This window comes from Coturnix japonica, chromosome 8 (genome assembly GCF_001577835.2).
Source record: "Coturnix japonica isolate 7356 chromosome 8, Coturnix japonica 2.1, whole genome shotgun sequence".
NCBI lineage: Eukaryota > Metazoa > Chordata > Aves > Galliformes > Phasianidae > Coturnix > Coturnix japonica.
The window spans coordinates 26,265,879-26,278,831 of NC_029523.1; the positions used below are offsets into that span (position 1 = coordinate 26,265,879).

The 12,953-nt window shown below is 46.7% G+C and overlaps 1 protein-coding gene across 2 annotated transcripts in view; it reads right to left on the reverse strand.

Moving 5' to 3' along the window:
- Positions 1 to 1,030: 1,030 nt before the first annotated feature.
- NEGR1 (neuronal growth regulator 1) overlaps positions 1,031 to 12,953 on the reverse strand; it is a 167,471-nt gene continuing 155,548 nt past the window's right edge. For both annotated transcript variants that reach the window (XM_032446132.1, XM_015870907.2), the window contains one exon: positions 1,031 to 11,614. In XM_032446132.1, coding sequence (XP_032302023.1) covers positions 11,490 to 11,614 — 125 coding nt within the window. In that variant the 3' untranslated portion in view covers positions 1,031 to 11,489. The remainder of the gene's footprint in view (positions 11,615 to 12,953) is intronic.

Here is a 12,953-nt window from a genome sequence, read left to right on the forward strand (position 1 = left end):
GCAGGAGGAGTTTTGCAGAGAAAGAAAAAAGATTTTGCTTTTCCATTGCTGCAGCGGATGATTAAATCGCCTCGGGGCCTTGCTGTGTGAGTCTTACTTGTTAGATAAAAAATGCCAGGCAATCTGAACCAGTTCAGGCTGAAGTATATGTTAAGCTTTACATGGTATTAAACTCATAGATCAGGATTTCTTTGGATTCTAGCTGAGTGGCCATTTTGATCCTATCTAAAAGAGATCTTATCTGACTGCCTAGAAATTAAGACAATGGCTTGATAGCCAGAAGCTCATTAGCAGAGGAGGGCTGCCATGGTTTCCGCACTAATTGCTGCTCTGGCTGTGCAAAGAGGAGCTGCGTGGCACTGCCTCTCCCTGTGGGCAGCTCTTATCTCCTGCCATTGCTGCAATGCATGCTCCATGCAGCTGATTGCATCAGGATAGCCCAAGGATTGCGGAGCTGTGTGTGGAGAGGCATGTGGTGCAGATGGAGCACTGAGATCTGTGCTTGTAGTGCCCACTCCAACAGAATGCACAGAGAGATTTGTTCAGAGACACAAACAGATCTGGCAGCGCGATTGTGTTGCCATCTATAGAATAATGCTGCCTGGATACCATTCTGGCAAGCCATGAATCTCTTTGTGCTTTCTGATTACACTGTAAATCTCCTCTCTCATCTGTCATAAAGATTGATTTTTCCTTTATTGTTTTGTCAGTATATGGTTTTATCCCTCCAAGCCCCTTCTCTTCCCCTCCATCCATAATCTGACATTTTGCTGGGAACGAGTGGTTTGCTATTGTACTGAGTGACCCTCTGAAATTGAGTACTGCAAGTTAGCAGCCATCCTAACAAATCACAGCCCGCAGCTGTGCTGCACTCTGGGCTGTACGTGGGTCTGCAGGGCGCTGCTGGGAGCTCTGAAGCAGGGCATGCTGTTGTGGTGCTGTCGGGATGCTGTCAGGGTGCTGCTGCCTCACTGTCCACCACAGCTGCAGAGATGTGTGCCAGCTGCTGTGTGATGGGGCAGCCACGTGGTGTTGCAATTGACTCCTTTTGCCATGGTAGTGGAACAGCTTTTGTATAGACACGTGAAAAGCATATTTACTTTGGGTGGACAAATTGCCAGTGTTAAATCAGTGTCCCTAACCTCGAGCCTGCCCGTTGTCACAGAGCTATGTTCTTCTATGGGACCGCATTTGGTGATCTCTAATTGATTTCCACAGACACAAAAGGCTGTGGAGATAAGATCACCTGTATCTGTGGCAGCAGGATGAGCAGAGCCCAGTGTTCAGGAGCCAGAGCACAGGCTCTGCTAATTGGATACTATTATGCAGTTTTAAGCAGGGGCACAACCACTCAGCCCTTAGGGCTCAGCACACGGTGTAGGAGCTGGCTGCTGCTGCTGGTACCTGCAGGACTTGTGGCCTTGTTTGCTATGCTCAAATCCTTGAAGAGACCTAAAAACGTGGCGTACCATTGATTTAATGCAACTTCCCTCTTATAGCAGTGCACAAGGGACAGAAGCATTAGAATAATAAATTCAGGTGCTTATATAGGCTTTAAATCTGAAGGAGCCGTGTGATAAATAGAGCTATTTCACAGCCCTGGGAACTCAGGTGAAGGGAGAAAAAACAACCCAGTGCTCTGTGCTGGGGCACCCACTCAGCTGGGCAAGCAGCCTGCAGAGCACTGGGCTAACCCTGCTGCTCACTCTGTGGGCAGTGAAGACCTTCCAGGGGCACACAAACCCCATCCTCCCTGGCTTCCATCCTGCTAACAAATCCGTGCCTCCTCCATAGCAGACCCAGTGTGCGCCCAGAAGGTCGCGACTGTTGTCACCGGTTTTTAGGCAGCTCCTCGTTTTCTTAATATGAGAGATTTCTAAAGTTAATTACGAGTTCTCGAGTATTAAATATGCAGGAACACTTATTTTTGAATACCTCAGGTTTAATTTAGGCTCTCTGAAATTTTAATATCTCACTTTAATATTTAATGCTGCCCTGACGTGAGTATAGAAATTTAAAGTCTATTCTTTGAGAGCAACACATCCAGGATTTCTATGTAGACCAGGATGAGGAGGGGAGGGAAGGGTCGGTCCTATATGGATGCAGCATTTATCCTAATGGTAGCTGCCATACTTCCAAATCAACTTTTCTTTTTGCACTTGCGCTGCTAATGGAGACTCGGGTATGCAAAACGTTGTTCTTCCCTCTGTTAATCATCAAAGAGCACAGAGGTTCCAAAGCCAGCAGCCTCTTTGGGGTCCTCTGCACCGCTCACCCAGGTGTGTAACCTACGCACACCCCTGTGTAGGATACACACGTGTGTGAGCCCACACTGGGCATGGCACACGTACTCAGTTCATATGTCAACTCTAATTAAAGCTCCTCTTAGTTATTAAAATCTGGCTCAAGTCTTTAATGTGTTTTGCAGCACAGTGCCTTCAAATGAGAAGCATTACGGGTTTTTTTTTCTCCTTAGGGCTTTTTTTTCCCTTTGGGTTTAGCTGCCTAATTAACAGGCACCATTAATTTGTGGGCTGCACTTAAAGGGAAACGAGTAGTACAGGCTGTGTGAAATCTCCTATGGTTTTGCATCAGAGTAAAGATGCATGGAGGTGACTGAGAGTAAGTCACAGAGTGACTCAGTGATGTGGTGTTTGACAGGCATTGAGGAGCCCATGGCTGCTGAGCTCTGAGCCCCGAGGAGAAGGCTGCTGGCTGGGAAGGTGAGGGCTGTGCTCTGAGCGTTCTGCTGCTGTGTTCAGATGTGTGGGAAAAGCACCAGCTAAAGGTGCCTGAGCCAAGGAGCTGAGTGCCAAAGAGCAGGGAAACACGTGTGGCCGTGCAAAATGGCAGCGGGTTCATTATCACAAAGGGAAGAGAGCAGGGTATGTGGGGCTGACTTTGAAAAGCAGTCTTGCCCTGCTCTGTGCCTGCAATTGAGTACAAACTCACACTGGCAGTGCGTCCTTCTGGCCACACTTACGCCCTCAGGTGATCCCTGCTTGCTTGTGCTGCCAGCAGCTGTGAGGCTGTGCCCACCAGTTTGCAGGGGAGCAGTGTGCAGCAGCGCTCTCAGCTTTGCTCTCATCGTTACTCTCAGCTTTGCTCTCAGCATTGATCTCAGCATTGATCTCAGCATTGCTCTCAGCTTTGCTCTCAGCAGCATTCTCAGCAGGATGCTTTGCCCACATGGCTCACCATGGGTAAGGGCTCACAGCTGACCTGCAAAGCCTCTGTCTGTGCTGCACAATTACTTGCAACAAGCTATCAGTTGCAGACCCGAGGATGCACAACCTACCAAAGCTATCTGAAATCCCCACTAATGACTGCACACACATGGGATGCATGGAGCTCTCCCACCTCTGGGACAGGGGAAGAATGATGCAGTGCCCGGGGAGCTGTTCTGTGGCTTTTGGGACCCCAATGGGACAAAACCCAGAAAACATCAAACCCCTCCGATATGAATTCCCTGCAGCCGATGCTGAGTGAATGTGGCCATGGAGTGCCAGATGTGGGGTGGTGCTCACTGTGGCTTTAGAAGCATGGAAAAGGTGATGGCACAGCGAGACTGGAGCTGCCCTCTGTCCCTGTGAGAGGACACCTCTCTTGGCAAGCCAAGCCAAGCCAGGCAGACAGGAAACAACGGAAGGCTTGGAGAAGTTAAAATAAATGACGACTGCCATGGTCTGATGATAGAAGTTCATTAGCTCCCGGCTGAATAAGGAACGATGATTCTCGTTAATGTAAGCGCTCTGCCAGCTTGTGGAGGAGCAGATGTGTGCTCAAGATGGATGGTTTCAAATAGTCAAAATACAGGTTTTTTTCTTTAGTGATTATCTTTTCTCATCTAAAATAAATCCAGATTGTGCATAGTCTGGAAAACAAAACAGCAATATTTGGAGAGAGGGAGTGTTTATTTAACAGGTGGCTTATTTAGCAAATGGTTCGCTCTTATAAAAATAATATTCCTGTGCTATTCTGCAGCAGTGACTCAGAACGTATGGGAGCAGTGAGGCGGTTTTGGGGTTATTACTTTAGGTGGGTTCAGGTTGTTTTAAATAAGAACATCTGCAGGAGTGCTCTGCTGAGTGCATTTGCATATCTGCTGCTGCCTTAAAGCTGGGAGCTGTGCGTGGGGAGCACCAGCCCTGCCCGGAGCACACAGCTCTACCATGGAGCTGGGCAGGGGCACAGACACCACCTGTGAGCTTGGACTGGCACCGGAGCTGCCACCTCCTGGGCAGCAGAAAGGGCAGGGCTGCTGTTTTCTCTGAGCATGCTGCCTCCCGGCCTTCAGCAAACACAGCCTGTGCTGGCCATTCCCTATGGCCCAATTTGTGCCTCTTGCCCTCCCTGTCACACTGCCTGGACCCACCCTGCTGCCTGCGAGGTGTGAGAGGATCCTGCCAAGGAAACCGTGATTTATTGGAACATTAAGGTGCTTTTTACAAGTCACAGGTTTGCTAAGAGTGTGAGCATTAACTATAGATAAAATGCCTTCATAACCAAAATCATGAAGACAATGACTTAAAGCAATTATTCAATTAATAGCCCGTGACATCTAGCTATTGTGATTCATTTTAAGACTCCATCCTGTGGCCGTTACTATTTGCCATTAACAGCGGCATCTCGGCTTTCGGGAGGAATGAGAAATCAAGAACTTGTTTGGGGGCAGCTGCTGTTTTCTGTGCTGGAATTGGCTGAGCCCTGTGCTGCCGGCGCTCACAGGAGAGCCGTGCTAAAGCAGATTGTCTTCAATGAAGAGCCTAGCGGTAATAATTGCACATCTCGCCATATGCTAAAATAATTACTTCTCACAACCATCCGCGTGATGAAAAAGTGAGGAACAACCATTTCAAGATCACAGTCTGTCAGAAAAATAAACCCATTTAAACAGCCAAGGATAAACGCGGTGCTCTCCCTGTGGTCTCCCTGGGAGCAGTGGGATGCAGCACATGCACTGCCCTGCAGAAGGTGTGTAAGGCACTGAAACAAAGGCTGAGACACCCGTGGTAAAAGAAATGTTGTGCTGAAGCTCGGTAACATGGAATATGGGAAAAAATCCCTGAGGGATGGGATGCATGGGCAGCAGAGCAGCACATTGCTCATTGGTTTGCACCAAAAAAGAGAGAAAGACAACACTTGAGAAGAGCTGGGTGTCCCAGCAGCACTGCAGGATTGGACTGAGCTGGAAAGTGAAGGGAAAAGGGGACATGCTCCCAGTTATAGTCACAGCATTGACATTTGCAGCCCATAAACTAACCATACTTGGTTGGCAAAGATTATCTAGGGATATCTGGAGGAGTGGGACTGGGAGCATTGCTCTCTTTAACTGGGCTTGTTGCTTACCTATGGCTAAAGCCCATGGCTGTGTCCTCAGCTGTTTCAGATTTACACAAATATCCCACAACAAACGGCAGCTGCCCTGGCAGCCCAGTGTGCCCCTCTGTGTCCTGCTGCCCACAGGCACTGGGTGAAAGGGGCTTGTGCCCAGCTGAGAATAAACAAGGACCAACTCAGAGCAGCTTGGTATCCCTAATCTTAAATCCTCTTAGTATAGGAAACAGTGGCTTCCTTGTGCCAGGCTTTGTAAAACCCTGGAGGAAGTGAGTTTACAGTAGCTTGCTCTAAAGTTAACTCTATTTTTTTTTCTTATTGTAATGGATGTAAAAAGGTCAAAGTTAATGAAGAAAACAGTAAATTCAGAGTTCATGGAAGAGCAACCCAACATGCTTAAATGAGAGAGGAAAACCAGTCCTTTTAACATCTTTAAGCTGTTTGTAGCCTAATGAACTGTGCTACCTCCTGTAGCTGCAAAAGAGCTGGAACTGCAGCACAGAGCTGCCTTGTTAGCACGGAACGGGCTGCCCAGGCACTGCTGGGTGCTGCTGCCAGAGAGAAGCTCTGTGAGCACAAAGCGCATCCCAACCACTGCACCTCCAACCTGACAGGCAGGGAAAGGGCACTTTGCACCAGGAGGGAAAATTAGAAAGGTACAGGGGAGAAGAAATGAGCCCCCATTAGACACGTACCAGAAAACAAGGCTGATGCTGTTAAATGACAACTTAAAGGTTTATTCTCACTTGTGGTTCACATTTAAGTCACTGTCACTGAGGTTAATGGGAGTTATGTGCTTATGACTATAATGGTTTTGATAAGTGGAAAAGCTGGTGTTATTGCACATAAATTGCATCACGTAATGCGTGAATTGTGTTTTGGTTTTGGTTGAAAAATAATAAAGAGAAGGATGGATGTGTGTTAGGAGAGAAGAAACTTCCCTCTCTAGATAGCAAATATGATGTATGTCATCATTACAGGCGTTTTCTATCTGGCAGCATTAAAAAAAAAAAGGTTTGGAGGAAAAGTGAATACTTTTATACTTGGAAGATAAGGGGAAATTCCTGTGTCTGCAGTGGCAACACCACACTGGCTCCTCCTCACCAAGCTCTGGCTTCATGCACACATGTAATTTGTTCTTCTAATGGGGCTCAGGTGTGCCTGGTGCCACAGCAACCACAGGGGCTACGTGAGGAGCTACCAGAACCACAAATAAAATGGCTTTCAGCTGTGTTACTTTGCATTACTGCTTGCAGTTTGGTTGGATTGCTGAGTGCCCTGGTCTGCCTGAGCAGCAGCACAAGGAAGGTCCCTGCTGCACCTCTCCCAGCCCAGGGACAGGGGGTGGCATTGCTTAGAGTGGGATCACTGAGCAGGATCCATGGCCTGATGACTTGGCATGGCAACCTGATGGCCCCGTGAGCTCAGCAGGAGGCAGGTCAGCACCCAGAGCCTGACAGATCAGCCCTGCAGCTTACCCTACAGTGCAGACTCAATCCCACCAGCTGACAGGAAAACTCCATGTTCTTTAAAAGACAGAGGGACAGAAACTACGGTTATAGGACGTGAAAACATGGCGATGTCTACAGTTCTTAACACAAGGATTTTCTAACACAAAGGAACCTCTGAACTCTTCAAGAGTTGGACCTGAAGTTGGCAGAAGGCTGTAGGAACAAATGGCTCAGTGCTGGAAGTGACGTCTCCCTGCCTTTGCTGAGGGACAATTTCAGAACAGCAGTCCCTGAGAATCCACCCCAGCTGTCCTGAGCCCCTCCTGCCACAGCCTGGGCTGTGTCCAGCTGTGCTATGGGTATCCAGCTGTGCTATGGGTGTCCAGCTGTGCTATGGGTATCCAGCTGTGCTATGGGTGTCCAGCTGTGCTATGGGTATCCCTGACCGCAGTGAGCTCCCTGCCTTCCCTCCATGCTCAGTGAGGAGCACCAGGCACAGCCAAAAATTGGAGCCAACCCAGATTAAGTGCATCCACTGCATCCACACAAGGCAGAGTAAATTCCTCCTTGCAACTATTTATCTACTCTCTGTTAAGGCTGATTAAGAATTTACACTTCTCAGTTATGATTTTTCTTTTTTTTTAACAATTTAAGGTGTTAAAGAATTTTCTGTGCCGTGGCACTTGTGGGGGCTATGGGTGTGCTGGTCCCAGCAGGGGCAAGGAGGAGGACAGGCAGCGCTGACTTGATGGCTTGGCCATGATGGGGCTGGGGACAGGAACAGGGATAAGGATGGGGACGAGGACAGGGATGAGGACAGGGACAGGGCTGCCTCTGGCCTTGGCACAGGAATGGGGTCTCTATGGCAGCGCCTGATGGTGGCACAACAGGCTGCTCACTGCTAGGGCTAGAGCTAAAGCTTCACCCCTTTCCTAAGCTTCCTCACATATGTCAGATGATGACAGAACTTGGAAATTCATTAAAGTTCTTTGAAAATAAATCATTTTTTCCCCCCCCCCCCCCCCTTTTATTTTTTTGTTAAATTTTTATAATTATTTTTTGAAGAAATGAAATCTCCCATGGCAGGCTATGAAATATGGATTGTTTACCTCCAGATTGGGCACAAATCTGGTCCAGCCTTGGAAGCAAGCACACACTTGAGTCTTTAAGGCATATTGTTCACCCATGTAAATATGTATTTTGGTATACACATTCTTTATAACACACCTACGTGGAACAAGAAGAGATTCTGGTAGGCGTAACATTTACCACAGTTGGTCTAGAATGCTAACTTTGAAAATGTGCAAAGCAGCAGCTTCTCGTGGGGATGGAGTTTAACACCCCTCTATCTTAAAAAACAGCACAGTTTCTAACAAAAATATATATATTGAAAAGTTTAAAAAAAGCCGTCTAGCAATGATGGATACACTTCCTGCCAAGTTACAAACCTCGAGAAACAGCATTTGTTCCTCAGTTACAAGTTCGGTTCTGCAGCAGAATGATGTCCTGATCAGCAACGCTACTATTTGAGCATTGCTGCTGCTGCTCACGTCGCTGATGCAATGGTAATTAGCAGCCCTGAGTTATCACATGAGTGGGAGCTCACAGCACTTCAGACCTCGGAGTTTCCAATGTGGACAGGGACCTTAATATATGTATTCAGTGGTACTGCTTGGAGCTACGCCGTTTATTTGTCACTTTTTAAAGGTGGGAATAAATAGAATATGATTCGACCAACAGAGATGAACAGTAATGGTCAGCCATTCCCAGAAGCACAGAACATACCGTCCGACCTGAAGCAAACACACCCCACAGACTACAGAGTGAACGGGCTCTGCCCAATGCTGTGGCTTTCAGATTGCAGCAGCCCGCACAGCCCGTGCTGGAAGGATGTCCCAGCAAGTCCCAGACTGCACTATTAGGTTTACCACACAGAACAGATTAACCACAGAGCTGAGGTTCTTTATGGGATCGATGCTGCCTAAGGCTCTGATCCTGCCAGAACCTGAGCTTCTTTCCATGTATCATATCTTTCAAGGCAGGAGCATGAAGCCAAGCACTCGCGCCCCATGTTGGCTGCACACCACGCAGCACAGTGCTGGCACTGGGGCACACAGGGCTGTGAGCCCACGCACTCCAAGCACATGGCTCCGCTCAGTGCTCAGACACCTCCTCTGTCTGACAAACTGCTACCGGCACCCAAAAAATGTTCATGGGCTCTTTTCCTTTTTGGAACTGACAACAACAACGTACCCACAAATTTAAGGGAGAATTGATGGGACTGAAAGCCTCGTCCACATAACCCAGTGGTTCTACATCTGCCAACAACCAATACTTCCTTTTCTTCACATTTAATAAAGCTGCCTTTCATTCCATTCTGTTGCTGGGGTTGTTCCAGATGTCAGGAATCACCAAAATAACATCATAATGGAAATGCCCAATTGGACCCAGCCCCAGCACAGCCCCGTCTCACGTTCACACGAGGAGCAGCAGGTGAGCTGGGTTACACACCCCCCTCTGCCTTCTTCACAAGACTGCCCTGTCGTGATGTCTTCTGCTGCACCACTGTTTCCAACGATCAGATTCTAAAATATGGCACTTTAAAGCTGCAATACAAGGGAGAGCAGAAAGAGCTGCATGTAGTAGAATTTGAGTTGGCTCTAATCCGTTTCCTTCAGCAGGGAATGTGATCGTGTTATTCAATACTTCACAGAAATGCCACACTTCTGAAAATGGCCACTGCTCAGCACACAGCTGCAAACGACGTGATAGAAATAGCACAACCTGTCACCGAGCACAAGCAGACCTAGGACACTTTATTGCCGTATTTTGGAGTCAGCACGTTTCACTTTGCGCATCTGGGCTCATCAGTAACTGCAACAGCTTCACTGCACATTGTGCCTGAGCTTTAGCATGGGGCAGCACACAGCGAGACCAACCAAACTCAGAATTTGCCTTTTCAGAAACAGGGGCATTTGGAACTGCTGTGTATGTACAGCGCCCATCTGGTATTGCTCAGCACGAGCCTTACTGGTAGGAGAGGGAATGCGGTACTTGTATAATGGTTTTGTTATTCACGTCATTGGCTGTTGTTTTTTTAAGCACATCAGCATCTACTGGGGATCAACAGGAGATGTTGTGTTCTAAGGCTGCTGGACTCAGCCCTGTCCCAGCAACTTACAAGGATGGCGTTTTTAAACTCAGCCATCAACTGCAGCAACACTTTGCACTGACGTAGTATGGGGCTGCTTAGAAAAAAACGGTGATGTCAGGTGCTCTTTTGAAACTTGATCCTTCGTTGAGTTTAATGAGAACCTTATTTTGCTAGACTGCAGTGCTAGGAGATCGTGCACGATGGCCGAGCCGCTGTGGTAAGCTATCTGTACAGAGTGTGTACATCAGGAATGCAGACCTGCCTGTGGATGCATCATTGATGGCAGCATGCACTTCAATACGGTTATTGGAGCAACCTCGTTTTAATATATATCTGTATTTTATATATATATCTGTATATATATAAAATTTGCTTGATATTTCATGTATTTTCAGATATCTAATACTTAAAAGCATCCTTTATCATTGCTAAATTAGCCAAACCAGTACAAAATTAAGTGCAAGAAAAATACCAATTTGCATCGCATTTTTGCCAGTAATACAAAAGGGATGATTCAGCTTCTCACATTTACAACCCCTTAGGAATTCTGATTTAGAACGACTACGGGAAACCTTCTTACATTCAAGAGATGTCTCAAAATAATTTGCTTTCTCTTTTTTAATGGGGAAACTCATTCTTAGCGCAGATTGTCCACCACTTAGAAGGGGGAAAATTAAAGAGGGACTGGTGCTATCCTCGTCTGATTGCCTAAGAATATACTTCTGAAGCAGTCCCATAACCCACTGGAGATGGGAGAGGAGGCATTCTCCCTAACCAATAGCACCTTCGTCCTCAGGTAGAGATTGGTTATGCTCAAAAGGATGCTGTAGCGTTTCCCAAAGCACATTCCAGATTTGTTGGAGAGGAAGAGGAAAACAGTGTTTTATGAAGGCACACCCATGCTGAATTTGCAGGAAAAAGGAAGAAACCAAAAAGCAGTACTGCACAACGCAGTTATAATACAAGGCTCATTCTTGGAACCTGAATATCATGCTGGAAGAAAACCTAGATATGTGTAATGTTCCCAAGAAATATTTTGAAGGCAATATTCTTTGATTATTTTTTTTTAATCAAAAAAAGAAAAAAAGAAAAGTTCCTGTGTACATGTGGAGAGAATGTAATTTAAGAAGGGAACTGAACGTTGTATTGCAGCCTTAAAGAAGCCCATTTTACTGCAATATTCTCCTTTTTTTTTTTTTTTTTCTGTTTTGTAAACTACGGCCTGCAGTTCAGCAGACCATGACTGAATGCTTTCGAAAACTTGTAGATTACAAACATGAAATCACAATTAATACCCTCTAAAAGTAACTTCAGAGCTTTCACGTCTTAAAAAAGGACAATGTGTACTGCTTCACAAGGTAATGCAGCTAATCAAAAAGGGAGTAGAATTAAAGTATTTACATAATGAGCAATTCTACAGAAGGCGACCATCCCCACGCAAGCACTGCTGATTATATCCCACGCTGCTTTTAACAAACTCTACCAGATCAGATCCAGTCATCAGCACTTTCAGAGAATCCTTAAAAGCCTTTTAGGGTTCTTTACACTCAGTGCAGAATGATGTTCTTCAGGTAGAATATGCTGGTGAGGGAGGACAGTGTCAACACAAGGTACCAGCAGGAGAACAGGACCTCGGCGTCCCCGGTGATCCCATACTGCGCCGTACTGGGAGCTGCGGAGAGAACAGAAAGGGGTTAAGGGGCCATTCCTACCCTCAGGTCCCAAATGCTTACAATTCATCCTTCTACAACAACATCAGAGCAGGGAAAGCATCCATCTGAAAACAGGAGAGATGCAGCAGAGGTGGCCAAGCCCTCCGGCAGCAGTGCTGGTGCTGGCCGTGTCACAGAGCACAGCCCATGATTCATGCCAACACTCCAAAATGTGAGCACTTAACATCAGATGAGTGCTTCACGTTTAAACATCTGAATAATTTATCAGTTTGTAAGTTACTAAGCATTAAAATCTCCACTAATACCAACGAGAGGGGAATATATTTAGTTCTGTTGGACAACAACATGTTTTCTGCTTAACTTTCGGAGTCAAAGCTTGAACATTCTGCTTAACCAAAGAGATGCATATTTATTGTCAAACCATTCGAAGAGAATGTATTTACTTGCTCTAATAGGAAGCCTCTCTCAAATCCCTAATTAAATATTGCAGTGAATGCATGCACACGGAGTCAAGAAATGTGTTGAGCTGCGAGACAACAGCGTGCAGCTGCTGCTGGCCCTCCAAGCAGCAAGGAAGGAGGCTCAAGCAGGAACCATTGCTTTTGTTCTTGCAAAATCCTACAGGGATGATGGGGAAACCCCCACCCAGCTGGGAGCACCAGCATTAGTGAGAGGAGGCCAGACACAAGGTGAGCACCAGAGGTGTGCAGTGGAGATGCAGGGGGAATGGGGTTCATGAGGCCACAACACCCACTGCCACCACAGTGCTGAATGCTGGTAACAGTGTTTGCTTTTGATAGTGTGTCCCTACAGCCTGTTCCAAAACACAGAAGGGTGCCACCTGCACATGCAGACGGGTTGTGTAGGTGACACTCAGGTCTGAGCTGCAATATCTGTTGACTCATCAGCACTCCACCTCCTTCACAGAGTCACAAAAGCATGAAACATCCCAAGGTGGAAGAGCTGAGAACACCATGGAGGGATTTCTGGGCCTTGTTTATGTTATGGAGTTAAAATGACCCACAGTCTGCTGGGACAACGATGGGAAGTTGCCTATGGGTGCTGAACTGCAGCAATAGAGAGCCAACATGGTGCCCATAACAGCAGCACACAAAGAAACAACACTGTGACCAAATTCATTCTAGACGTTAAAGCTTCCACTTTTGTTCCTTCAACGACTCCCAGCCATGAGTAACTACAGGGCCTGGCACTCCCCTCCCTTCTCATTAAAAAGGAGCTTTCCCTGACAAACCAGCATGACAAATCAACATTTAATGCATTGGAAAAGGCAAGCCAGCAAACTCAAGCATAATGTAGGTGGTATTTCGTTTTAGCATA